We start from the raw sequence: 26,809 nt of genomic DNA on the forward strand, positions 1-26,809 counted from the left end.
GTTCAATTAACCGTCGATTAAGGGAATTAATTTAGGATGTTGGATGTCTCCGGCATGACAGTGGATGCCCGGAGACGATGGAGATCTGAGGGTGGAGCTAAAATATGGTAGTGGATTTTATGAATAAGGGTAAGAAATTGTGAATGTGTCCGTCATGACAGTGGATGCCCGGAGACGATGGAATCTTCAAGGAATGGAACTTTAGTGTTGTACGGCGAAGACGCTGTACGGTAAATATGATGAAGGAGCGACGCTCAATTGATAAGGGCGATATTTGGAGTTTCTAATTACTAATTGTCTTGACGCTGGTCAGAATAAAATACGAATTTACAATAGGTCTTATGCTGGAATAGGAGGAAGGAATACTGTCAGCGACGTGCTAGTGCTTGACAGTATAATTATTTATTTAATTCTCGGTGTCGTGTTTTTAGGAAATGTTGGGGATGCGAGGGAGATAATATTACTAAAAAAAACCTTACAAAGGTAAAAAAAATACGCCAAGTACATAAAAAATATTCTACCTATACTTGTATACATGTTTAATAAAAAAATTCCTTAAAAATAATTTACAGTAATTTTCCCTCAAAAATCATTTTTCTAAGAAACAAAACCTCAACAAATAATTTTTATAAAAAAATAGGGTGGTACCCGATTGACCACGTTGAGATTGACCACAGCCATCTCTGATTGATTAATGTTGCTGGTTACCCTAGGCATAAGTCGATATAATTGGCTGTGGTCAATCTCAACGTGGTCAAACGGGACGCTCCCAAAAAAATATTACAAAATAAAATACCAAAACTAAATATGAAATCAATAATTACTATTAGCCAAGTACTTAAGAGCAATTTCTAAATTTGATATAACATTTGCCATGAAATATCAATTTTATGCAGTAGAAATATTATACATAAATTCTCCCTAAGAAATTAAAACACATTTTATATTTATTCAGAGAAAATTGATTTTTAAAATATTTAATGAGAATTAGGATTCTTTTAATTCTTAAAACATTTTTTATATAATGTATATAATTTAAAAAAAAAGTTTTACGCAAGTTTTAAATCGCACAGTCTTTAAATCGAAGTAAGTTATGAAAACTTAGCGTGCCCGGATCGTAATCGAATACAGATTAAATATTTAATTACATAATGTCTAATATTTTACATTTTATTGGAGATATATTTGTTTATATTATAAACAATCCGGGCACGCCAAGTTTTCATAACTTACTTCGATTTAAAGACTGTGTGATTTAAAACTTGCGTAAAACTTTTTTTTTAAATTATATACATTATATAAAAAATGTTTTAAGAATTAAAAGAATCCTAATTCTCATTAAATATTTTAAAAATCAATTTTCTCTGAATAAATATAAAATGCGTTCTAATTTCTTAGGGAGAATTTATATATAATATTTTTACTGTATAAAATTGATATTTCATGGCAAATATTATATCAAATTTAGAAATTGCTCTTAAGTACTTGGCTAATAGTAATTATTGATTTCATATTTAGTTTTGATATTTTATTTTGTAATATTTTTTCATAAAAATTATTTGTTGAGGTTTTGTTTCTTAGAAAAATGATTTTTGAGGGAAAATTGCTGTAAATTATTTTTAAGGAATTTTTTTATTAAACATGCATACAAGGTAGAATATTTTTTATGTACTTGGCGTATTTTTTTTACCTTTGTAAGGTTTTTTTAGAAGGATTACACCTTTTTATAAAATTTTATACCCTTTCTGCAAATTATTTTTTGGGGGAAAATATTTGCATATTATTTTTAGGGATACTTTTTATTTTTGAAAATTGTTACTGCACAGTGAATTAGTCTTTCTATAAGTCTTATCTGACGGCACATATTTTATATTTCTGTGGTACACTGTTTCTGAAACATTAGATTTCATTCCCAAGGGGTGGTTTTTAAAAATTGTTATTATACGCTTAATTAGTCTTTCTACATGTCATAACTAACAGTACAGATTTTATATTTTTATGATGCTCCAATTCTGAAATATGAGATTTTATCCTCAAGCGGTGGTTTTTAAAAATTATCATTATACGGTAAATTAGTCTTTTTACCATTCTTATCTGACGGCACAGGTTTTATATTTTTATGATACTCCGTTTCTGAAATATTAGATTTCACCCCCAAGGGTTGGTTTTTAAAAATTGTTATTATACGCTTAATTAGTCTTTCTACAAGTCATAACTAACAGTACAGGTTTTATATTTTTGTGGCACACCGTTTCTGAGATATTAGATTTCACCCCTAAGGGGTGGTTTTTAAAAATTATTATTGTATGCTAAATTAGTCTTTGTAAGAAACCTTAATTAAAGGCGTGAGTCCCATATTTCTGCGACGCATCATTTTCGACATATTATTTTTCATCCTCAAGGGGTGGTTTTGGAAATTTGCTTTTTAAGGGATGGTTTTTGAAAATTGTTACTATACGATAAATTACTATTTTTTTTAATTTTATTTAACAGCAGAAGTTCCGTATTTTTACGGCTCCGTTTCTAAGATATTAAATTCCATTCCAAAGGGGTAGTTTCGAAAATTATTACTGTACGATAAATTAATCTCTCACACGTACGTACACACATACATATACATATCACACGTATGCACGCATATGATTTTGTCTCTTAAAGCATTGTACATATCGAAGCAATAATCGTATACGCACGCTGTGAACGCCGCTTGAGGGACAAACTCACTTTGCGTGTGTGCGTGCGAGCATATGTACGTGAGTTTAAACCTGGAGTTTAAACGTGAGTTTAAACCCTGTGAGTTTAAACGTGAGTTTAAAAATGAAAAATGTCACAATTCTGATATTCGATCATCATTTCTCAGGATTGACTGCACCGATTTTATTCAAACTGGTCGCAATCGAAAGCTTATATTCACATTATTTAATAAAAGTGCCGTTAGATTTTTTCTTAAGGTCTTAGTTTCTGAAATATCTTAATCGAAAGTTTATATGATGTGAAATTCCGGATGCTACTTGGTAGCGCCGCGTCGAGAGCAGTGATTCTCAATGATCGGATCCTGTTTTTTATGTACTTGGCGTCGCGACGCTATCGCGTCGCTTGATCCCATAAATACTAAATATAAAAGAAGAGAGAAATGAAATAGAAGCATAAAAGAATCTTGTACTTACCACTCAAATGCTGATTTCTGCTGATCTCGATCGTTTTCGTCTATGCAAGGTCTGGGAGTCTCCAAAATTTGACACAATGAATATACACAATTATAACTTCTTTATTTGAATTTAACTGAACGATATAGTAGATTGATACAAGATATTAACTTTAGTTACAATAAATGGTTAAAGAATAATGATTGAGAATACGGATTGAACGAACGAATAATAATGAACATCAGAAGAATAATGCTCTACTAATGCTCTTATATAATAATGACGACAAAATGACAGTGACAATGGCAATGACAATAATGACACTCGCGCTCAAAATTCAGGGGTTTATATATTGGTGGTTTCTTTCTTCCTTGTATGATTTTTAGCCTTAGAAATCCTCGAGTAAGGTGATCCCTTCATCGGACCACATCATTCTCGGAAACACCACCGAATTATTTATCAATTGTTTTGACATAGATATCCCCTTCGTGGAAGCGCGATAATGACCAAAGAGTGATATGTGCATTTCATCGAAGGTGTCTCGTGGGATGTCGTCATCGAAGGATGTCAGTTGTCATCTCCGAAAAATCAATGCTCGATACCCAAACAGCACCAAGTCGACTGTTAATTGACTGTCAGTCGGCAGAAAAAGTCAGACTGAATGTCAACTTAAAGTCGACTAACAGCCGACAAATGACTCGACTATAGTCGACTGTCCGAAGTTTATACATCAAGGTTAGAAGAGATACGCAACGAATTCGACGACGTGCAGCGACGAATAATCGCCATTCAAGTAGACGAAGCATCGTGTGACGATGAAGCAGAAGACGAAGAATTCGAAGACAGATATCTAAGGTTGAAGATTCAATTAAAGCGAATGGTAAGAAACGTGCCAACTCCGCAAAACGAAGCACGTGTGTTACAGAATGACAATGCGCTCATGCGCGTTCTGCAGCAACAAGCAGACATTATGCAGCAGCTCGGAAACAACGGTGCAAGTGGTTCGCAAACATCGAGCACCAATAACGACGCCATTACGCGTCGGTTACCCGTTGTCAAAATTCCTGCATTTGATGGTCGTGCAGAAGAGTGGAAACAGTTTTCTGAAACATTTCAATCGCTAATACACAATAATAACAGCATCCCCAGAATTCAAAAATTTCAATATCTACATCACTCACAGGTGCTGCGGCAAAAATCATTGAATCGATCGAGCTAACTAATGATAATTACACCGTAGCATGGAACTTATTGACTAAACGATATGATGATCCACGAGCCATCAAGAAGAAACACATTCAATGCCTGTTCGCTATGCCACAAGTGGAAAGGGAATCGTCAAGTGCGATACGAGAACTAATTGACTACACGATGAAGCACCTGAGAATATTAAAATCTAAGGAATTACCAACGGATTCATGGCATGAGCTTATTATTCACATGATGGAAGCAAAATTGGATAATGTCACACTTCGTGCATGGGAGCAAAATGGAAATCCAGCTATCGGAACACTAGAGAATCTTACAGACTTCTTACAAACAAGATGCCAAATACTCGAACGTATCGAGGCGAGATCTAGACAGAAGGACGTCGCAAAGGTGGATGATTCTGAGAAACATCGTTCAAAATCTCGTAGTCAAGCAAAGACTACACAAAACGATAAATCATCGATGCTAGCAACTACAACGAATGCCAGCAAATGTTATCTATGCCGAGGAGGTCATTTTCTGTATCACTGTGACGAATTCTTGGGAATACAAGTAGATGAGAGAATCAAGGAAGTGCAGCGAATGAAGTTGTGTATCAATTGCCTCCGAAACGATCATTTTGTCAAAGCATGTAAAATGGGAACCTGTAGGGAATGCTCAGGGCGGCATAATACCTTGTTGCATCACCCAACACCTAGCAAGGAAATCACTAAGGAGGAATGTACAAGCGAAAGCCCAGGTTCTAAATCAACCACCGATCCAAGTAGTAATGTGGCTGTTCATCACGCATCGAATCATTCCAAGAGGCAATACATTCTCATGGCCACAGCAGTAGTTGACGCAACACGTTCCAATGGATCCAAAGCAACAATTCGTATCCTTTTAGATAGTGCAAGTGAAGCTAATTTTGTTATGCAAACAGCATGTAATAAATTAGGTGTAAAGCGAGACCGAACGTCAGAAATAGTTACGGGCTTAAACGAAATAGAGAGTTCAATATCTCAAAGTTGCAATATAGTCATTCAATCAAGGCATTCAAGTTACCAAGTAAATGTTCACTGTCTAATAGTGCCGACAATCACAAAGAGTTTGCCATCTGTTGAAATAGATCGGAACACGGTAAAAATTCCGTCCAATTTAAAGCTAGCTGATATTGAATTCCATAAACCAAATTCGATTGACATGTTAATAGGCGCGGAATTTTTCTTTGATTTGCTAGAAACCAGAAAGATAGAATTAGGAGAAAACCACCCTGTCTTGATGAATACAAAACTCGGCTGGGTAGCTGCAGGATCGATACCTCTAACAAGCGTGACTAGCTTAACTTGTATTCGAAACACGTTGGCAACTCTAAATTGTTCATTAAAATGTGATACATTGAATAAAACGTTAGAAAGATTTTGGGAGGTCGAAAATGTTCAAGTTGGAACAATTCCAGCGTTGACAACGGACGAACAACGATGTGAGGAGTTTTTCGAACAAACCACTACTCGAGATGATAGCGGTCGATTCGTGGTACGACTACCGTTTCGCGAGGATCCGAGTAAGCTAGGCGCATCAAGAGACATAGCGCGTAGGCGATTTAATCAACTAGAGCGTCGTTTCAAAAGAGACAAACTTGTGCGAGAGCGATATGTAAATTTTATGCGAGAGTATCAAGAACTGAAACATATGTCTCCCGTGAATGATATTTCTCTAGAACATCAGGGCACAATAGTCTACTTACCGCACCACTGTGTGTTTAAGGAATCTAGTAGTACACGAAAATTCGTACAGTTTTTGATGCGTCATGTAAAACTGATTCCGGAATATCACACATTAAACGATATATTTCACGTAGGACCTACTTTACAGAACAGCCTAATCGAGATAGTTATGCGTTTTCGATTTCATCAAATTGCGTTAACCGGAGATTTGCGTAAAATGTATCGACAAATAAAATTACATGAGTCAGACCGTGAGTTTCAGCGCATATTATGGAGAGAAACTCCCGAAGAGCCCATTCAAGAATTTAGACTAAACACGGTTACGTACGGTGAAGCGAGCTCTTCGTATCTAGCTATTAAATGTATTCGTAAACTTGCGGAACACGCAACAGATAAGTATCCTATCGCGTCACGAGTCATACTCGATGAAATGTACGTAGATGACATCATGGCTGGAGCTAGCAACGTGGGAGACGCCATCGAATTGCAGCGACAACTCACAACGTTGTTGCGGACAGGTGGATTTGAAGTCCACAAATGGTGCTCGAATTGTCCGAAAGTTTTGGTCCATTTACCACAGAAAAGAAGGGAAGACGTTTCGACGCTCAACATCAACACTAACGATACCATCAAAACACTTGGTCTTGAATGAAATCCGAAAGACGATGTATTCCAGTTTTTCGTGAACCAAACAGAGCCTACTACAACAAAGCGACAAATATTATCAGCAATTAGTAAATTATTCGACCCCCTTGGATTGGTTGGACCAATCGTAACCACAACCAAATTATTAATGCAAGAGAAGTGGCGCTTTGATTACAAATGGGATGAGAATCTTCCACCAACATTTGTCGAGAAATGGGAACGATTTCGACGAGATTTAATCTCCGTAGAAGCAGTGTTCATCCCTAGACGAATCATTGCATGTGAAATACCAAGGCGAGTATTTTTGCAAGGATTTTGCAACGCGTCTGAGGAAGCATACGGAGCTTGTCTGCCTGTACATACAAGCCGAAGACGAGCAAGGAAGCCTCACGTCGAGACTGTTGTGCTCCAAATCACGAATTGCGCCTATTAAACCAACGTCGATACCTAGATTGGAACTGTGCAGCGCAGTGCTGCTAGCTCGTTTGATGGCAAGCGTCCGCAATGGCTTACATTGTCGAGTACAAATCGACGGCCTTCAGGCATGGTCGGATTCTACGATAGCATTGTGTTGGATTCACGGCGATGTATCTCGCTGGAAACCATTTGGTGCGAATTGGGTAACCGAAATTACAGATATTGCCGGCAGAACATTGGAATCACGTAAGAGGTGATGAAAATCCCGCCGACTTAATATCTCGTGGTACCAGCCCTCTTCATCTCAAATCATCCGAATTATGGTGGCACGGACCTCGATGGTTACGAGAAAAACGACCTGATTTACAAGGAAAATCAAACATTAAGGTTTCAAACAAGACTCTTGAAATAATCAAAACGGAAGAACGTAAATCCACTACGATCTGCAATCTCATCAATAAAGAGCACCAGACAATTCAAGAAGTACTCGAAAGATTTTCATCTCTTACAAAAATTGAACGAGTATTGGCGTACGTCCTGAGGTTTTCTTTAAATATCTCTAAGGAATCAACTAATCGGAATCTCGGTAGAATATCTATCGCAGAATTACAAGAAGCCCATCGACGTCTTGTAGCACATAGTCAAGCCATCCATTTTGCAGAAGAAATTTCGACCTTACAAGCTGGCCGTAACCTAAAGAGTACCAGCAGACTCAGTCAGTTGCATCCGTTTCTCGACGATCGCGGCTTGCTCAGGGTAGGCGGCCGATTACACACTCTTTACTATCGTTTGAACGAAAACATCCCATCATACTACCGGCTTGTGACCGATTTCCCAAATTATTATTTGAACGAGAGCATCAACGCTTGCTGCACGCCAGCCAATTACTACTACTTTCATCAATCAAGGAACGATATTGGCCTCTTAGGGGACGAGATCTAGCGCGACAAATTTGTCGTACCTGTGTTTGGTGCGCAAGAAACAATCCACGCATTATCCCAAGCCATGGGATCCCTGCCAAGTGACAGAGTTCGTCCGAGTCGAGCGTTCACAATAATAGGCGTTGATTTTGCAGATCCTATAATCACGCTGGTCAATAAGGGACGCGGTCGCAAGACAAACAAATCTTACATCGCTTTATTTATTTGTTTTTCAATCAAGGCCATTCATCTAGAGGCGACGAGCGAATTGACAACCGCTACGTTTATCGCCGCACTTCGCAGATTCATCAGTCGACGAGGAAGACCCCGTATCTTATACAGCGATAATGGGACTAATTTTATCGGCGCTAATCGGGAATTAAAAGAAGTTCATCAATTTGTTCGAGCAGAAGTAGAAGCAGGCATCGGAGACGTGTTTGTAAACGAAAACGTCGAATGGAAATTCATTCCCCCCAGTTCGCCACACATGGGGGGATTGGAGGCAGGAGTAAAGTCCTGTAAATACCACCTCAAACGGGTCATGGGCAATGCACTCTTTACATTTGAAGAGTTGACAACAGTATTAAGTCAAATAGAAGCCTGCCTAAATTCAAGGCCTTTATCTTAAATGTCAACAGATCCAATGGACTTACAACCCCTGACACTAGCTCACTTCTTAATTGGAGAACCATTGACTAGCCTTCCGGACGTCAATATAACTGAAACTCGGATAAATCGATTGAATCGCTGGCAATTGATTCAGCGATCATTTCAAGACTTCTGGAAAAGTTGGGTTTCGGAGTACTTTAACAATCTTCAAGGCCGTAACAAGTGGCAGACTACAAGAGAAAATGTGAAAATCAACGATTTGGTAATTATCAAGGAAGATAATATCCTTCCTCTCAAATGGCGATTAGGTCGAGTGATAGAATTGCATCCGGGTAGCGATGATTTGGTCCACGTCGCGACAATTCGAACTTCCGGCGGCAATGTTAAGCGATCTATTTATAAGCTTTGTAAGTTACCTATGTCTTCAGACTCCGATAAACAAATTAGTTGTGCTAATTTGGTGGGCGGTATGTCGTGTATCTAACGACATCTACCTACACGTATATCGAGCGTGTCGATCGACTTGGATCTACGCATGCGCGAGAACAACAGAGAGAAAGAGAGAGGACGTGCGAGTCGAGTCGAGTCGACAACCGCGAGAAGCATCCACGTAACGTAAAAAAAAAAAAAAACACTGTAAGACGATTTTAGCATTAAGAACTTTGTAATACACAAAATAAAGGTGAGTCCAGAGAATTGAGTCTAGTATCATTCCGAACAATTTAGCTTAGGGGAGTCACCTCGGATAACCTTGACCTTGACATATGTTGTCAAGGTCACTGTCCTGAGTAACATTCAAAAGGTTTTAGCCGGCGCTCATTGTTTATTTAAAAGTTATTAACAAAAGAATTTCACAATTTTAATGCTTTTTATCTCTGAAAATATTGATTTGAGAAAAAAAATTTTAAGCAAAAAGTAAAGCCGCTGAAAAACTCTACAAAAAAGGTTATATGCATTTTTTCCATAAACCTACTATTTTAGCTGTTATATAAGAAAATAATATGTAATTGTTAATTGCAAATTACATATTTTTTTTTAAAAACAACTATGTTTTTTCTTTACACCAATTGATTCCTCTCATTGTTTTGTATATAAAAGTATTAAGGTAAGATAATCGAGAAATGAATATTTTACTAGATATTTTATGGTTTATGTAAAATTAAGAAATTACTTCAAGCCTCATAACTCGAAAAGTACTCAATGAAGAAATACTTTATTATAGTGTTTTGGAAAGCTCTTGAGATGAGCTATAAGAATACATAATAAAAAATAGGGGGTTCCATTTAAAAAATTAAAGGTAACCATCATTTGACATTTTTGCTTATTACTTAATAATTATTGCGAATTTTGCAAAATGGTAGAGGACTTTTCTTCTGAGTTTGACCCAATCTATCATGACTTTTCGTTTGGTCCCTCACCCTGTATATACAGGGTGTCCCATTTTAATGTCCCACCCCAAATAACTTTCTTATTTTTAATTTTAGAAAAAGATATTTCAGATAAAAGTTGTATGGTTTCAAGGGGGACATAAGGTGGTGTCATTAGTTTGACCTTGAATAGTTGCTTCAAGGTCACGTGAAGGTCACCGTCAATTTTTTAAATGGAACCTCCTATTTTTTATTACATATTCTTGTAGCTTATCTCGAGAGCTTTCCAAAACACTATAATAAAATATTTTTTCCTCAAGTACTTTTTGAGTTATGTCCCCCTTGAAACCATACAACTTTTGTCTGAAACATCTTTTTCTAAAATTAAAAATAAGAAAGTTATTTGGGGTGGGACATTAAAATGGGACACCCTGTATATATTGTTACGTCCTTGGTTTGAGTCGCGGTCGAGTCTGTCTTGAAAGAGGAAGAAGATCTCGTTGTCAAGGAATTGTTGATGGAGCAGCCGTCATTTGAGTCTGGAGCCAGCTGTCAAGCTGAGCGGACGTGCTTCTATTTACGAGCCGTTGTATTATCTTTCCGAGTTATTGCTTGTGTTTCTGTGTTGCCCATTTAAGTTTCGGTGTTACAGAGAACCGTGTTATTATTCACGAGTGCGCGAGCATGTACGCGAGCGAGTACGCGTGTGTCGATCTTTGTGTCGCGCGCGATCGATAGTTATCATTCCGCGGGCGCAACATTTTGGAGGCTCATCCGGGATAGAACGGACAGCAATGATATTGTGCGATGGCCTCTATAGCTGCAAAGAGAAGGAGGCGCGAGCAATCCGAGCCGCCGTCGGAAGCGAGAGTGTCGGAGTCGGCGGCGTCGGAGACGGCAGCGACGGAGTCGACGGCTCTGCAGACCATTCTGCTCGAGATGCGGCGTATGCGCGAAAAGCAGGCGCGTCAGGAAGAAGAAATCGCCGCAACGCTTCGCCGGCAAGATGAGGAGCTGCAGCTTCTGCGAGGGAGCCGGTCTCAGCGTTCGCTACAGCTAAGTCCTCCCAATAACAGAGCGCGAACCGAAAATTTAAATTCTGAGTTAGGCTTTAAATTGAAACCGGATAATTATGACGGAAGTGTCCCCTTGCGCGAATTTATTGCTCAATTCGATTTGATAGCGCGGGCTAATAATTGGAGCGATTCCCATAAAACGGTAGCTTTGGCAGCTTGCTTGAAGGGGAAGGCGCGTTCAGTTTTAGATGGAATATTCGAAATTGAGAATTTGAAATTTGAAGATTTGAAATCGAAATTAGAGTTGCGTTTAGGGGACGGGCATTTAGCCCAGACTTATTATACACAGTTCACGAATAGGAAACAAAGAAATTCAGAAGATTTAGCTTCATTGGGTGCGGATTTGGAAAGACTTTCGCGCCTAGCTTATCCCGAATGCTCTCATGAAGTGAGAGATAAAATTGCTTGTGCGCAGTTTATAGCCGCGCTGTCAGACGGATTTCTTAAAAGAACATTGCAATTAGAAAATATCACTTCTTTAAAAACCGCTGTAGAAAGAGCGATGGCTGTTAAAGTTATCCAGGAAAATAGTTTCTCGAAAAGTAAATTTGCTCAAAATGACGATAATAATAAATATAATAAATTTAACAAATTTAACAAATTTAAAAATAAACAAAAGAATATTAATAATAAACAAAAGAATGAGGAAAATATTAAAAAAGAAGATGAAGGAAATGGAAAGAAATTTGCAAATGGTAAAAATAATAAATTTCAAAAGAATAAATTTAGTCAACAAAAGAAAGAATGTTGGCAGTGCGGCGCGGAGGGGCACTTTCGTTCAGAATGTCCGTCTTTGGCGGAAAACAAGGGCTAGTCGAGCTTCGTGGGGCAGGTTCGACTATTATGGCCGAAGCCCCAGGAATTGTTAATCAATGTTTTAGAATAAGTAGAATTAAGAAGAGTTTCTTTTGTTACAAGGGTATTATTGACGGGAAAACTTGTTTCTTTAAAATTGATACGGGTTCCGATGTTTCGGTTGTGAGTGAGAGATTGATTGGAGGGTCAAAGTCTCGTTTCGAAATAGAAAATTGTTTTCTTAGATATCCGACTGGAGAGACCATTTCAGTCAAATATAGAGTTAATGTCGAGATCCGGTTAGGAAAGTATCTTTTGGAAATTCCAATGTTAGTTGCAGATATTTCCGATGATTGTATATTAGGGACTGATTTTCTTGAAAAAGTGAAATTCGACAAGATCTTCGAGTCGGAATTTGGAAAACCTGAAAAAGAAAGTGGAAATGAATTTTCTTGTTCCCGAATTTTAGAAGAGAAGGTACCTTATTTCTTGCAAATGTTTTTCGAAGAAAATTCTAAAAATCTGTCTTCTTCTCAGAGAGATATTTTTGCTGATTTTCTAATAGAATTTCAGGATGTTTTCTCAGAAAATTTAGTTGCAGGAAATTGTGAAGTTTTGAAGCATTCTATCAACGTGAAAGATTCCAAACCAATTAAACAAGCTCCTCGAAGAATCCCGTTATACCTTAGGAAAGAGGTTGAGCACATTATTCAAGAGATGAAGCAACGAGGTGTGATCGAGGAGTCTCGAAGTCCTTGGGTTTCCCCTGTAGTTTTGGTGAAAAAGAAAAATGGTTCGCTTAGATTCTGTGTGGATTATAGGAAACTGAATGCAGTCACGGTAAAGGATTCATATCCGTTACCTCGAATTGAAGATATTCTAGATCAGTTATCAGGGAATTCCTGGTTTTCCACTCTGGACTTAAAGAGTGGGTATTGGCAGGTGAAGGTAAGCTCCGAAGACAAGGAAAAGACGGCATTTTCCGTAGGTAATGGATCGTGGCAATTTAAAGTCATGCCATTTAGCCTTTGTAATGCTCCGGCGACTTTTGAACGGTTAATGGAGAAGGTTTTACAAGATATTCTATCAAAAGTTTGTTTGGTACATCTTGACGATGTCATTGTTTTCAGCAAGACATTTGAAGAAATGATGGCCAATCTTAGAAAGGTTTTTCTTCGTTTGCGTACAGCAAACTTGAAAATTAATCCCCAAAAATGTTCTCTGTTTGGTAAGGAGGTAAAATATTTGGGACATATTGTCTCCGAACGGGGCATCACTACGGATCCTGAGAAGATCTCCGCTGTGAAGAATTGGCCTGTTCCCCAGAATAGAAAGCAGCTTCGAAGTTTCCTTGGATTTTGTTCCTATTACAGGAAGTTTATTAAAGGTTTCTCCTTAATAGCTAAACCTCTGTTTACGCTTACGGAGCATCAGGTAAAATTCGAATGGTCTTCTTCTTGTCAAAAAGCATTTCAGGAATTAAAACAGAAATTGATTTCTTCGCCAATTTTATCCTTCCCCAAGGAACAGGGACAATTTATTTTGGATACAGATGCTTTGAATCACGGAGTTGGAGCAATTCTGTCACAGGTTCAGAATGGCACGGAGAAAGTTATCGCTTACTTCAGTCGAGTCTTAAATAAAGCAGGAAGGAATTATTGTATCACACGTCGGGAGTTATTAGCTATTGTGGCTTTATTAAAATCTTTCCACCATTATTTGTATGAAAGGAAATTCAAAATTCAGACGGATCATATTTCTCTTAAATGGTTAATGTCCTTCAAGGATTTAGAGGGACAATTGGCCCGATGGTTAGAGAGATTACAGCAGTATGAATTTGAGATTATCCATCGAAAGGGACATCTACATCAGAATGCTGATGGATTGTCAAGGCGCTCTTGTTCTGAATTAGGCTGTGCTTATTGTGCAAAAGTGGAACTAAAGGAGAGTTCTGTTGCCCGAATAATTTTGAGAGAAGATAATCTTGAAGAATGGCGTAAAAGGCAAATAGAAGATTCCACTATTTCAATGTTTTTGCGAGGAAAGGAGTTAGGAGAACGTCCCTGTTGGCAAGTAGTTAAACAGAATGTTTCTGCAAAGATTTATTGGTCTTATTGGGATGCATTAGTTTTAAAGGAAGGAGTCTTATTTAAGAAATGGGAATTTCCGAATTTTAAGTCCGAAATTTTTCAGATAATCGTTCCTAGGGATTTCATCAATCAAATAATGGAGGAAGCCCATGATTCTGTATCTGGTGGCCATTTTGGGGTGAACAAAACGTTAGAGAAGATTCGGAAACGTTTTTACTGGGCTACTTGTAAAAGTGACGTGGAAGAATGGTGTCGTTCCTGCAGAATCTGTGTGGCAAAGAAAGGTCCGTCAGAAAAGGGAAAATCTCCTTTGCAAATTTATGATTCAAGTTCTCCTTTCGAGAGGGTACAGATGGATATACTCCTCTTCCAATTACCTCAGCTGGAAATCGATATTTATTAGTAGTCATCGACTGTTTCACTAAATGGGTTGAGGCTTTCCCATTAAAGAATATTAAGGCGAATACGATAGCGGATGTATTTGTGAAATAAGTCATTTCTCGTCATGGAGTTCCATTAGAGATCCACACAGATCAAGGAAAGAATTTTGAATTGAGTATTTTTCAAGGAATAACGCGTCTTCTAGGAATTAAGAAAACTAGAACGACTGCCCTACATCCGCATTCAAATGGTCAGGTTGAGCGTCATCATCAAACAATTCTAAATTATTTAGCTAAATTTATTTCGGAGGATCAAAAGGATTGGGATAATTGGGTTCCCATGTATTTATTAGCATATTGTTCTTCAAAACATGAGGCCACGGGGGCCTCTCCTGCGGAACTATATTTTGTTCGAGATTTAAGATTACCATTAGATTTATTGCGAGGAAGCCTTCCGGAGAGGGGGGAGGAGGATTCTTCCGAGGATTATGTTCAAAGATTAAGGAAAAAGTTAAATGATGTTCATAGTAATGCTAGGCGGCATTTAAATCTTCAATCTCTTCGTTCTAAAATTCGGTACGATCAGAGAGCTAAAAAAATTAATTTTGATATTGGTCAGAATGTTTGGTTTTATAATCCTCGTAGAGAAAGAGGAAAATCTCCCAAGTTACAAAGTAACTGGGAGGGACCCTATAAAATAGTTAAAAAACTTAGTGACGTTGTCTATGGAATTAGGAAATCGAATAAACATAAATGTAAAGTAGTTCATTCTGATAGGTTGGCCACTTTTCATGAGCGGCAAAGATTGTTTTGAGGGAATTTTTCGGAGCTCATTTAGAAATATTTTTTTTTTAAAGTTTACATTTCTGCTGCATAATTCTTTTCAGGAAAATTTCATTTGAATTTGACAACGAGGGAAAGAGAAAGATTAAGGAAGGAGAGAGAGAGACGACGATAACCAGAAGGGATAAAGGCTGCCTCACCCACGGTTTTTGACCCGTGGTTTTCCCGTGGGTCTTCGGGCGAATGCCGAGACAGTGGCCTGAGGAGTTCTCTTGGCAGAACGGAGGGTCCACGGGAAGATACCCCCCTTCTGGCCTGAAGATTTTAGTCTTTGGAGGAAATTTGTGAAATCACTGGAGTCGTTTGGTCCCAAGAAGGTGTGCAGTTTGGTAACCTGGAACAGCAGTTCAGGGAGAACATGGAAGCACATCGGGAACTATAATTCGACCAGATTCCTGAAGAAACTTGCCATTTTGTGATTGTCAGGACGACAATCTTTCGAAGAGGAGGGCAAGTGTTACGTCCCTGGTTTGAGTCGCGGTCGAGTCTGTCTTGAAAGAGGAAGAAGATCTCGTTGTCAAGGAATTGTTGATGGAGCAGCCGTCATTTGAGTCTGGAGCCAACTGTCAAGCTGAGCGGACGTGCTTCTATTTACGAGCCGTTGTATTATCTTTCCGAGTTATTGTTTGTGTTTCTGTGATGCCCATTAAAGTTTCGGTGTTACAGAGAACCGTGTTATATACGAGTGCGCGAGCGTGTACGCGAGCAAGTACGCGTGTGTCGATCTTTGTGTCGCGCGCGATCGATAGTTATCGTTCCGCGGGCGCAATAATATACAGGGTGATTCAAAATAACCCCCTTGTCCCTGAAATGACATATTCTTGAATCAATTCTAAGACGATTTTTCCTTTGGCAAAATTTCGTCCGAAGCTTAGTTTTTGAATTATTAAAGGAAGTAGTTAACGTATGACGGGTCGAATACAAGAGGCAGGCAAGGGTGGCGCGATTCACCGTCAGACGCGGGTGCTTACGCGGGGCACCTGCTGCGATCAGCTGGTCGCTATACACATACAGACACACATTTTCTTTTTGATACGCAGGGGAAATCCTCCTGGATACCCCCCTCCCCGGGGAGGGAGAGAGGGTTATGCCGGACTCCTACCGGCTAAAACCCCTGCTGGTGTCCTCCACCGCGGTGTCACGGGGGAGCCACGGGTACGCCACAGGCATTCTTCCGCGACTCCCCCACCGCAATCCCTCGTTGTAGCCGGGAGGGAGGACACCCGTCCGCCTCCCGGCTCCGTCTAATGGGGTTCTGTCCCGGTGGGAGATCTCCCCGCTCTACACTGGGGCCCCCTCGCCGCGGCCCCTGGACGGGGCCTCCTCTTATGCCGGATGGGGGGAGGGAGGGGGGAGCACCAGGTAGGCCATCAGGCCCTGCCAGCCCCGGAACCTCCCTCTAGCCCTCCATCTGTCCACCTAGCCTACAGTGAGGGGGGAGCGGGCCCCCAATAGCCCTCCCCCCACTCAATCAGTCCCGCGCTGGGGCCTGGGGCCCAGGCACGGGTCGCCTTCTCCTCCCTCGCCGCATCCTCCGGGCCGCGACATCCTGCGCTTCTGGGGGCGGCATCCGTCGACGGACCCTCTCCGCCTCCTCCTTGGTCCTCATAACCTCCTCGCAAAAGGAGGCCATCGCCCTCCATTGCTCCTCCCCCCGCACCATGGCCCGCATCACGGCGCGGAGGGAGAGATCTTCCCCCACCACCGCGGCCAAGGAACGGCGCTGCACCTCCCAGGCCGGACAGGCCTCGAGGGTGTGCTGCGCCGTGTCTCGGTCTCCCCTGCAGTGATGGCACCCGGGGGTCGCCTCCCTCCCGATGCGGCACAGGTAGTAACCGAAGCAACCATGCCCGGTCACCACCTGCGCCACCCGGAAGGTGATGCGCCCCCCCAGGTCCTCCCCAGCCACTCCCTGAAAACAGGGAGAATGGCCCCCACTACTCTTTGGCCCTCGTGGGCCGGCCCGGCTAATTGCCGCTGCCAGTCCGCGAGGACCAATTCCACCGCTTGACGGCCAATGGCCCTCCTGGTCCCCGGTCCCACGATGGTTCCCCCCCCCCACGGACCTCCTTTACCCCCCAATATGCGGCCGACTGGCCACGCGCCAAGAGCTCCAGGGGGGGGAACCCGCCAGGATTGCCGCCGCCGCATACGCGACAGTGCGGTATGCGCGCGCGGCCCTCAATACAATGGAGCGGTGTGTCCCCCGTAGCATATTCCTGATCCTTCTGGACCCCGAGGCCGCATCCGCCCAAATCGGGGCCCCGTAGAGGGCCACCGATCCGACCATGCCCACATACAACCTGCGGACCCGGTCGTCCGGTCCCCCCAGGTTGGGTAGCAGCCTCGCCAGTGAGACCGCCACTCCACCTATCTTGGGGGCCAACTGGGCAAAATGCTCCTCAAATGTCCACATGCCATCCAGATGGAGACCCAGATATTTCATCCGGGTCCCCACCTGGACGTCATGTCCGTCCACCCTAAATGTGAGCCTGGGGGGGGCCCCCCGGGAGCCGTCATGGAAGAAGACGGCCTCCGTTTTCTGGGGGGCCATCTCCAGGCCCAGCGCCTTTATGCCGCGGACTACCCCGGCCACCGCGATGCTGCCAAGCGTAACCGCGTCCCTCCAGTTCTTCCCCCCGACTATCACCAGCGTGTCATCTGCATAGCAAATGACTTGGCAGCCGGGGGGGAAGTATCCTTCCCAGTACCTCATCGTACGCGATGTCCCACAGCAACGGGCCCAAGACGGACCCCTGCGGGACACCGCGCACGATGGGCCTCCGTCTGCGCACCCCCCCGGCATCGCGGTAGGCGATGCACCTCTCCTTGAAATAGTCCCGGATTACCCTGGTCAGGTAATCCGGGACCCCGTGCGACTGCAGCCCTTTTCCTATCTTGTCCTACGGGAGGATGTTGAACGCGTTGGCTATGTCCAAGGATACAGCCAACGCCACCCCCCCGCGCTGGACTATCTGTTCCGAGTGGGCCCGCAGACAGTCGATTGCGTCGATCGTCGACCGGTCCGCCCGGAACCCAAATTGGCGCTCATTGAGCCCTGCCACTCGCTGCAGGTGCTCATTGAGACGCCCCACCAGCACGCGCTCCATCAGCTTACCGACCTCGTCCAACAGACAGAGAGGTCGGTAAGCCGATGGGTCATCGGGGTTCCTCCCTCCCTTCGGGAGGAGGACTAATCTCGCCTCCTTCCAGAGGGAGGGGAAGACCCCCTCCCTGAGGCACCTCGTGAAGAGGTACCTCAGGGACCCGCCAGCTTCACCCATGACCAGGGCCCAGATCTTGCCCGGGATGCCGTCCGGACCGGGAGCCTTATTCGGCTTCATCCTCCGGACGGCCTCCCCGATCTCCTCCGCTGTCACCTCCCAGCCCTCCCTCCACTCTGGCATACGGCCCGAGAGGGGGAAGGGCACCGCACCCCCGGCTCCCCCGGGGAAGAGGGTCTCGACCACCTCCCCGAGGAAGCCGAGGGCGAGAGACTCCGTGATCGGAGGCGCCCGTGGCCTCAACTTCTTGAGGACCATTCTATACGAGCGTCCCCACGGGTCCTCATTCAGGGAGGCGATCAGCTCCTCCCAGGCCCTGGTCTTAGACCTCCCGATGGCAGCGCAAAGGGAGTGCCGAGCCTCGCGATACTCTTCCCGCGCCTGCTCTATGCACGCCTCACTGCTACCCCTCCTTCGCAGGGTCCGTTGGAGCCGGCGCCTGGCCCGGACCGAGGCATCGCGAAGATTCGCGATTTCCTCGGTCCACCAGTACGCCGACCTCTTCCCGCATCCTTTTCTTACCCTTGGCATCGAGGCATCGCAAGCTCTCCAAAGAGCCTCGCGAAGCCTCGACGCCAATTCCTCCACTTCCATTCCTTCCCGCCTCTGACGATCCTCCCCCCACACCCATAGCGAGGCGTGCATCGAGGCCATCAGGAGGTCCGGGTTCAACCTGGTGAGGGATCACCTGCGCTCCTCCATCACGTCCGCCCCGGTGGGGACCGAGGTGCAGCCAAACCGAGCTCGATGTACCTGTGATCCGACAGGGTCTCAAGCTCGGCCGCCACCCTCCAGCCCCCCACCCTGCGCAGGGCCGCAGGGGATGCCCACGTCAGGTCGACGATAGACTCCCCCTGCGGCCTCACGCACGTGGGCACGGACCTCTCGTTGAGCAGGGTCAACCCTAGTGACCCTGCCCAGTCCCGCAGCACCTCTCCGCGCCGGTCCCCGTACCGGCAGCTCCAACTCCTCGATTTGGAGTTGAAGTCACCCATCACGAGGACCGGCCCGGGAAGGCCGCTCCTCACTGCCTCCTCCACTTCGCCGAGCTCGTCCTCAAACTGAGCCAGGCTCAGCGAGGGAGGAACGTGTACTCCAATGACGCAGATAGTCCCCCACCTCACCATCACAAAATGCCGGCCCCTGGCCCCATCCCGCAGGGAGGCGACCTTTCGTCACCCCCCTGCACGATGGCCACCAGGGGTACAGCCCTCCCCAGGCACCCGCCCGGAAACCAGGACGGGTGCCCGGGGGGGGCTCCGACGCTACACCCAACCCACAACCACGCTCCGCCATTGTGTGCAAGAAAAGATCCTGCGCACGGCGGGCGTGGTTGAGGTTGGCCTGCAAAATAGTCAGAGGAGCGGACTTGCCCCTAGCCATCCGCTTCCTCCGCGCCCATCTTCTCCGAGTCCCTCCTTACAGTCCTCTCCCTCGGGGGCCTCTGCTCCTTGGACAGAGGTTTCGGTCGCGGCTGCTGCGGCGCCTTCCGTAATTGCTGCTGTTGCCCCTGCTGATATTTTTGCTGCCGCTGCCTCTGCCGCTGTTGGGGGGCAGACGAGACGGGTGGGGCTCGCCTCAGAAACCGCTCACAGCCAGCTCCTCCCATCCGATGGTCCGTCCTCTTCCCCGCCTCCACGGGGAGCAGCGAGGGGCCGCTCGGCACGAGGAGGCCGTGCGTCCCGCCGTTCCGCACCTATAGCAGGTGCGGAACCTGTCCTCGGCATTGCTGCATCTGGCTGCGACATGCCCCTCCCCCCAGCACTTGAAACAGTGGGAGGGACGCGCCACAGCCAACTCCACTCTGGCCGACGTCCACCCTATCCTTAGGCGGGCAGCCGTGACCAAATCGTCCGCCGCCCTAACAGGACAACGGACCAAAGCCACGCCCATTCCATTAGCTGGCCTACTAATGGAGACCTTGATCTCCTCGTGTTTGGCAACGCCCCTATCTGCGATTGCCGCCACGACTTCCTCCGCTGTCACCGCTTCGTCTATCCCCCGGACACGAATCGCCGCCGATGGCCTATCTATTCGGACAGAGGGGTCCTCGGCGAAAACCCCCCGCATTTCCGCGGCAAGGGCCTCCGCCTTGGACTCCCTGTCCTCCTTCGTGAGGCCTGGGATCTCGAGGACATACGAGCCCGTTGGTCCACGACGGGCCCGCATGTCCTCGATGCCCAAGCTTCTCAATTTGTCCGTACCTACGGCTCGTCTCGCTCTGCTCAGGACCTCCGCGTATGTACCATCGGGGGCCGTGATGGTGACCGCGGCCGTGGACGGGGTCCTCCCCCCCTTAGTGGGGGAGGAGGGTCCCCCCCACCGCCGCCGCGGCTCACCACAAGACCCCCGGCCGAGCCCGTTGGCGACCGAGGGCGGGGGGAGGGCCTATTCTGACCCCCCTCTTCCCGGCCACCATAGCCCATGTAGGTGCCTCGGGCTTCGGTTCCTCCACCTCCTTCCTTGGCTCCTCCCGGTGCTGCTCCTGTTCGCCCTCCGGTCGTCCAAAATATTCAAGGACAGGAGCCGCCGATCCCTTCTTCTTCTTCTTCTTTTTCTTCTTCCTCCTCTCAGGCTCTCTCACGACGCCCGACGGCCCCGGTTTAGGGGCCTCCGGCGCCGGAAGGTGGTCGAACTCCACGAGGGGGTCGGCGGCCGGGGTCTGCGGGACAATCAACGATCCCCACAAACCCCGGACGCCGAGCCTCTCCATAACCTGCTCCACGATTCTGTTCACCACCCCTCCATCTGTTGGAGGAGGCGGAGACTCGAACCAACCCCCCCCAACGCGGGGGAGGCGCGGGGCGGCTCCCGCTTTCGGCAGGGAACCCCCGCGCCCCCCCCTCCCCGACAGGGGAAGACAGACGTATATGGGGAGGGCAGTGAGCGGGCCGGGGCGGGCGACTCCCTGTCACCCACCTCCGCCCGCCAACCACCCCCATCCATCCCATCGACGAGCCTCTCCTTCACGTCCCTGAGCTCCTCCTCCATTCTTTCCATCTTCCGCTTCAGCTCCTCATTCTCTCTCACTATCTTTTCCGCCTCCTTCCTGTGGTGTGAGGCCTGCTCCACCTCCTTCTCCATCCTACACTTCTCCAGCTGTAGCCCCTGATTTTCTTCCTAAGGCTAGCCACCTCCTCCCCCTCTCCATCTCGCTCCTGCTGTATTCTGTATGCGAGTATGTTAAGACTCGCATGGATCTTAAGGGCAGGCATCCTCAACAACCTGACGTATTTCCCTGTCAAGTTTTCCGAAGTCGTAGCCACCTTCTCGATCGTCCGCACCACCTGCATCAGCTCGGATGTGACGTCGGGAGTTGATTCTCCAGCTCCCCCATCACGTCCTCCAAGCCGGGCAGGTTGGCGGCCGGCGGGATGACAAGGTTCGGGTCCGCCATCCTTCTTTCCTCCCACTCTTCCCTCTCTCTCTTCCTCTCCTCCTCCCTCTCTCTCTCTTTCGCTCTAACCACGTCTATTATATTGGTGGTGCGTGGTCTCCCTCTCTTCCTCCTCTGTCTCGAGCCGGCACTCGTGGTGGAGCCCTCGTCCTCAGTCATTGAGGTCGAGCGCTCCGACCCGGACGACTCGGGGCCTCTGCTCCTCTTGACCGCCTTGGAGGGGGCCAAGGCGGACGAGGAAGCCTCATCCATCTCACCTCCCTCCCCGGTCAAGGTGGACTCATCAACAAAAATAATAGAACCCGCCCCAGAGGTCATACCTTCATATGGCGCTGATCAAAATTATGTACACTAATGCCTACTAATGCCCAATTCCTGAGCATTACTGCTAAATTTTTAAAATTTAATAATTTAAATTTTAATAAATTTAAAATTATTATTTGGAAAAAAAGACTTAATAATACTTTAATAACGTCCATAATACGCATTAATACTTCAATAAAACCTAATAATGCCCAAGTAATGCCCAAGCAATGCCCAGTAATGCCTCAAATCTGTACACCGCAATGCCCTCAGCGGTTTACCCCTCGGCGTAATCTTTCCAGTTGTTGACAGTAGAGATTAGAATAAATCGTTTGACCGGGCGGCAGCAGCTCGTAGTGAACGATTCCTTTCCAATCCCACCAAACACACAGCATCACTTTTCTTGATGTCAATCCTGGCTTTGCCACCGTTTGCGAAGCTTCACCTTGCTTCGACCACGATCTTTTTCGTACATTATTGTCGTACGTGATCCATTTTTCATCGCCCGTAATGAGCCGTTTCAAAAATGGTTCGATTTCGTTCCGTTTTAGCAACGATTCGCAAATGGAAATTCGATCCATTAAATTTTTTACTGTTAAATCATGTGGCACCCAAACATCGAGTTTTTTTTTGTATCCAGCCTTCTCCAAATGGTTTAAAACTGTTTTGTGGTCGATGTTTAGTTCCTTACCGATATCGTGACTGCTAATGTGTCGGTCTTGCTCAATTTTTTCCATGATTTCATTGACTTTTTTAGTTATTGGTCGACCAGAGCGAGGTGCATCTCTGACATCAAAATTTCCAGATTGAAAACGCTTGAACCAGCTTTGTGCCAGACGTACTGATAATGCATCATGTCCATAAACATCACAAATTTTTTTAGCAGCCTGAGTCGCATTCTTCCCTTTTTTATAATAAAATTTCAAAATGTATCGAATTTCTTCTTTACTTTCACTCATTTCCAAGACGTAATAACTTTTGATTGAGTAAATAAATATCACAACTTTTTTCTTTAATTTCTCTATGATATGTTACTTTTTAAACGTATGCAAGTATTGCTAGATCCGATTAATATTACCAGAGTTATGCGATCCTGACGCCATCTACCGAGAAAATACGAAGAAACTTTTTCCCCAACCCAATATATATACAGGGTGTCGCAGACCACCCGTATCAGCCGAATATCTCAAAAACTGAGCGCGGCAGACAAAAATATTTCAGACAAAAGTTGTAAGGTTTCAAGTAACGCATTACATGGCGATATCAATATGACCTTGAAGAGTGTTGTCAAGATCACGTGAAGGTCACCGTCAATTTCTTAAATGGAATCTATTTTTTATTGCATATTCTTGTAGCTTATCTCGAAAGCTTTCCAAAACACTATAATTAAGTTAGTTTTCATTAAGTACTTTCCGAGTTATGAGGCTTGAAATCATTTCTTAATTTTACATAAACCGTAAAATATCTTGTAAAATATTCATTTTTCGTTTATCATACCTTAATATTTTTATATACAAAATAATGAGAGGAATCAATTGATGTAAAGAAAACACAGTTATTTTTAAGAAAAAATATGTAATTTACAATTAACAATTACATATTTTTTCTTAGAAACAACTATGTGTTTTCTTTAGACCAATTGATTCCTCTCATTATTCTGTACATAAAAGTATTAAGGTAAGGTAATCGAAAAATGAATATTTTACTAGATATTTTACGGTTTATGTAAAATTAAGAAATTATTTCAAGCCTCATAACTCGAAAAGTACTCAGTGATAAAATACTTTATTATAGTGTTTTGGAAAACTCTTGAGATAAACTATAAGAATGTGCAATGAAAAGTAGGGGGTTCTATTTAAAAAAATCAACTTGACCTTCATATGATCTTGAGTACTTCATCCAAGGTCAAATTCTTATCATCATTTGGTACATTTTATTTAGTCCTACAACTTTGTTCCTTACATATTTTTCATTATAGTTGATCGTTTTCGAGATATTTTAGCGTTCCGGGACTTTTTAAAGACCCTGTATATCTAAGAAATGAGTGAAATTAAGAAAATTACGTTCCTAATTACTTAATTTACTAAACTAATTACTTAACCATTACTTTTTCTTAATTAAGTTATATAATGTATATAATTTTTTTAAATACTATGTGCTATAAATTTAATTTAAAAATTATGTATACCTCGCATAAGTAAGAATTGTTAGTCGGTGCCCAATTTTTTCTATTTACATTTTTTGCCCACTGAGCTCGACGTTTTGCGTCTCGACAAAAAACCTTCATTTTAAATCCTTTTAATGAAGAATTGTTGCAAAAATTTGCTGCGCAACCAACCATTGTACGTATTTATTGAACGCGTGAACGCCTCTGTCATACGTGAAGTAAGATTATAAGGTTAAGTAATGAGATAGAATGTGAGAGAAGATATTTCTCTTTCTCTCGCAGGATTTTGACGAAAAATGGCGCTCGCGCGCGTGCGCAGACGGCGCAAATCGAGTTGTGTCCAGACTCTTATTATAGGGTCTCTAGGTATAACAACATACTTTTGTTATTAAGAACAAATGTGCAATTTGCAATATGCAACTGCATTTTTTTTAAACAATTACTATATAGTTCCTTCACGATATTATAATTAATCGCAAAGATATCGCAATTTATTTAAGGCATCACAAATTACAGTCTGTCTAATAAGAGTGTGACCGACATAATTTTTAAACCAATAATTTTATTACAAAAAAAATTAAAACCATTACGTATGTACTATTCAATCAGTACTACGACGCTTTTGTAATAAATAGTCCAATCACCATCATTGACTTCTTCAAGAGGAAAATGACCAAAATTTTCAAAATTGTTTTAAAATGAGAGGAAGAAAATAATGTCCAAAGTTAGACAAGTCATCACAGTCGCATCTAATTGAAGGTGTCTGAGGATTAATGTAGATGAAATTACGTGGAAAAAGTACACAATGAAACAATTATCTCCACAGATTTCGATAGATTTTGAGCAATCTTCACTATGAGAGCTTCAAAATTAGTGGAAAATATGCCTCGAAGATATGCAATAATTAACAATGTAGAATGATGGAGTAGAGGTATAGTAATAGGGATACATCCATCCCTCACCGCTTATTCTGGCCGGGGACTTCAATGCCAAATCCCCAGCCTGGGGCTTGCCGAGACCTTGTCCTAGGGACGAGGTCCTCTTAGAGTGGGCGAACGAGCTCGACCTCTGCTTGCTAAATAGAGGTCGGGCCAGCACCTGCGTCCGCTCGCAAGGGGAGTCGATCATTGACCTCACTTTCGGCTCCCGGCTGGTGGCGCAACTTGTTGGCAGCTGACGCGTGGTAGAAGAACTAGAGACTCTATCCGACCATCTCTATAGAGACCGCACGCCAATACATCGCCCACCCCGGGGGGGATGATAATGCGAGGAGGTGGGCCCTCACCAAATTGGACGAGGAGGCGCTTGAGGCCGCCCTGCTGGAAGTCCAATGGACCAGCTAGGGCGGAGAAGCGGGGCAGGACATAATGCAGGAGGTGGAATGGCTCCGTGGCACAATGTAGCGAGTTTGTGAGGTTGCCATGGCCCGATCCAAGTTCTGTCCCCACAGAGATGCGTACTGGTGGACGGACGCACAGCTAAGGCGATCGTCCGTCCAGCCGACGCATCCTCAAGCGCCTCCGGCGCGTCAATGATACCGAGCACGTAGAGGAGGCCTTGGCCGCATATAGGGCAAGAGGCGCCCTAGGAATGGCAATTAGGAAGTCCAGGGCCAAGTGTTAGGACGAACTACTAGCGTCCCTCAACACGGACCCATGGGGCGCCCATATAAGATCGTGCTCAACAAACACCGAGCATGGGCGCCCCTCATGGTGGAGTCACACATCCTCAATCAAGTCGTGGTCCTCTTCCCACGTGAGGTGGAGGGGTCCACACTAGTGTGGGACCTCGATGAGAGGTCCGAAGAGGGTGTAGAGGGTATGATGGTGTCCGAGGACGAATTTACCCGGGCCGGAGAATAGGGTCGAATAAGGTCCCCGGACCGGACGGCGTACCGGGTAAGATATGGATTCGGGCCCTGGGCTTCCTGGGAGTGCGCCTGAGGCACATATTCGATGAGTGCCTCAAGCAAAGGAAATTCCCCCAGCTGTGAAAGAGGACCAAGCCTCCTCCTAAAGGAAGGCAGAGAGGCAGGTTCCCCCTCAGCATATCAGCCGATATGTCTGCTAGACGAGATTGGCAAGCTTTTCAAGCGTATTATAGCCAGCCGCCTCGTCCAGCACCTGTCCCGGGACGGCAATGACCTCCACGAGGAGCAATATGGCTTCCGTGAGGGACAATCGACTGTGGACGCAATCAAACGCGACCGGTCCCTCACTGAAGCCGCTGTGAAGAATGGCAGAGTGACGCTGGCGGTATCACTTGATATCGCCAACGCATTTAACACCCTGCCATGGGATGGTGTAGGGGACGCCCTCAAGCACCATGGCGTTCCCCGCTACCTCGTGGAGATAATCCAAGATTATTTCCGGTACAGGAAGCTGGAGTTCGTCGACTACACAGGCTCCAGAGCCGAAGGAAGATCTATTGTGGGGTCGCGCAGGGGTCAGTATTA

At 44.7% G+C, this 26,809-nt stretch overlaps 4 protein-coding genes across 4 annotated transcripts in view; 2 read left to right on the forward strand and 2 right to left on the reverse strand.

The window, feature by feature from the left end:
- The window catches only part of LOC145962677 (uncharacterized), a 90,588-nt gene that overhangs the window by 1,221 nt on the left and 62,558 nt on the right, over positions 1-26,809 (forward strand). The window lies entirely within an intron of this gene.
- LOC145963234 (uncharacterized) lies at positions 37-8,065 on the forward strand. Its single transcript, XM_083084965.1, has 6 exons — positions 37-107; positions 162-230; positions 3,855-4,186; positions 4,330-6,702; positions 7,001-7,293; positions 7,343-8,065. Exons 1-6 carry the CDS (start codon positions 37-39, stop codon positions 8,063-8,065), a joined length of 3,861 nt encoding a protein of 1,286 aa, XP_082941091.1.
- On the reverse strand, positions 14,660-17,919 carry LOC145963235 (uncharacterized). The gene is made up of 4 exons (XM_083084966.1): positions 17,491-17,919; positions 16,786-17,115; positions 15,348-15,537; positions 14,660-14,760 (listed from the first exon to the last, which is right to left on the reverse strand). Exons 1-4 carry the CDS (start codon positions 17,917-17,919, stop codon positions 14,660-14,662), a joined length of 1,050 nt encoding a protein of 349 aa, XP_082941092.1.
- Positions 22,457-25,482, reverse strand: LOC145963237 (histone-lysine N-methyltransferase SETMAR-like). The gene is made up of 2 exons (XM_083084967.1): positions 25,317-25,482; positions 22,457-23,028 (listed from the first exon to the last, which is right to left on the reverse strand). Exons 1-2 carry the CDS (start codon positions 25,480-25,482, stop codon positions 22,457-22,459), a joined length of 738 nt encoding a protein of 245 aa, XP_082941093.1.

The sequence above is a fragment of the Camponotus vicinus genome, unplaced genomic scaffold, assembly GCF_025532165.1.
Source record: "Camponotus vicinus isolate PSW18456_S1 unplaced genomic scaffold, iyCamVici1.0 SCAF_12, whole genome shotgun sequence".
NCBI lineage: Eukaryota > Metazoa > Arthropoda > Insecta > Hymenoptera > Formicidae > Camponotus > Camponotus vicinus.

What these genes read in the sequence shown, in the direction of transcription:
- LOC145963234 (XM_083084965.1), top strand. Translation starts at nt 37, where the DNA reads ATGTTGGATGTCTCCGGCATGACAGTGGATGCCCGGAGACGATGGAGA. An exon ending in CAATAACGACGCCATTACGC is followed by an intron (nt 4,187 to 4,329) that starts GTCGGTTACCCG and finishes CATCACTCACAG; the next exon opens with GTGCTGCGGCAAAAATCATT. An exon ending in CGATACCATCAAAACACTTG is followed by an intron (nt 6,703 to 7,000) that starts GTCTTGAATGAA and finishes TGAAATACCAAG; the next exon opens with GCGAGTATTTTTGCAAGGAT.
- LOC145963235 (XM_083084966.1), bottom strand. Translation starts at nt 17,919, where the DNA reads ATGAGGTACTGGGAAGGATACTTCCCCCCCGGCTGCCAAGTCATTTGC. An exon ending in GCAGGTTGTATGTGGGCATG is followed by an intron (nt 17,116 to 17,490) that starts GTCGGATCGGTG and finishes CCCTGTTTTCAG; the next exon opens with GGAGTGGCTGGGGAGGACCT. An exon ending in AAAACCACGGGTCAAAAACC is followed by an intron (nt 14,761 to 15,347) that starts GTGGGTGAGGCA and finishes AACAAAATATAG; the next exon opens with TTCCGCAGGAGAGGCCCCCG.
- LOC145963237 (XM_083084967.1), bottom strand. Translation starts at nt 25,482, where the DNA reads ATGATCGACTCCCCTTGCGAGCGGACGCAGGTGCTGGCCCGACCTCTA. An exon ending in GTCCCCGGCCAGAATAAGCG is followed by an intron (nt 23,029 to 25,316) that starts GTGAGGGATGGA and finishes ATGCATTATCAG; the next exon opens with TACGTCTGGCACAAAGCTGG.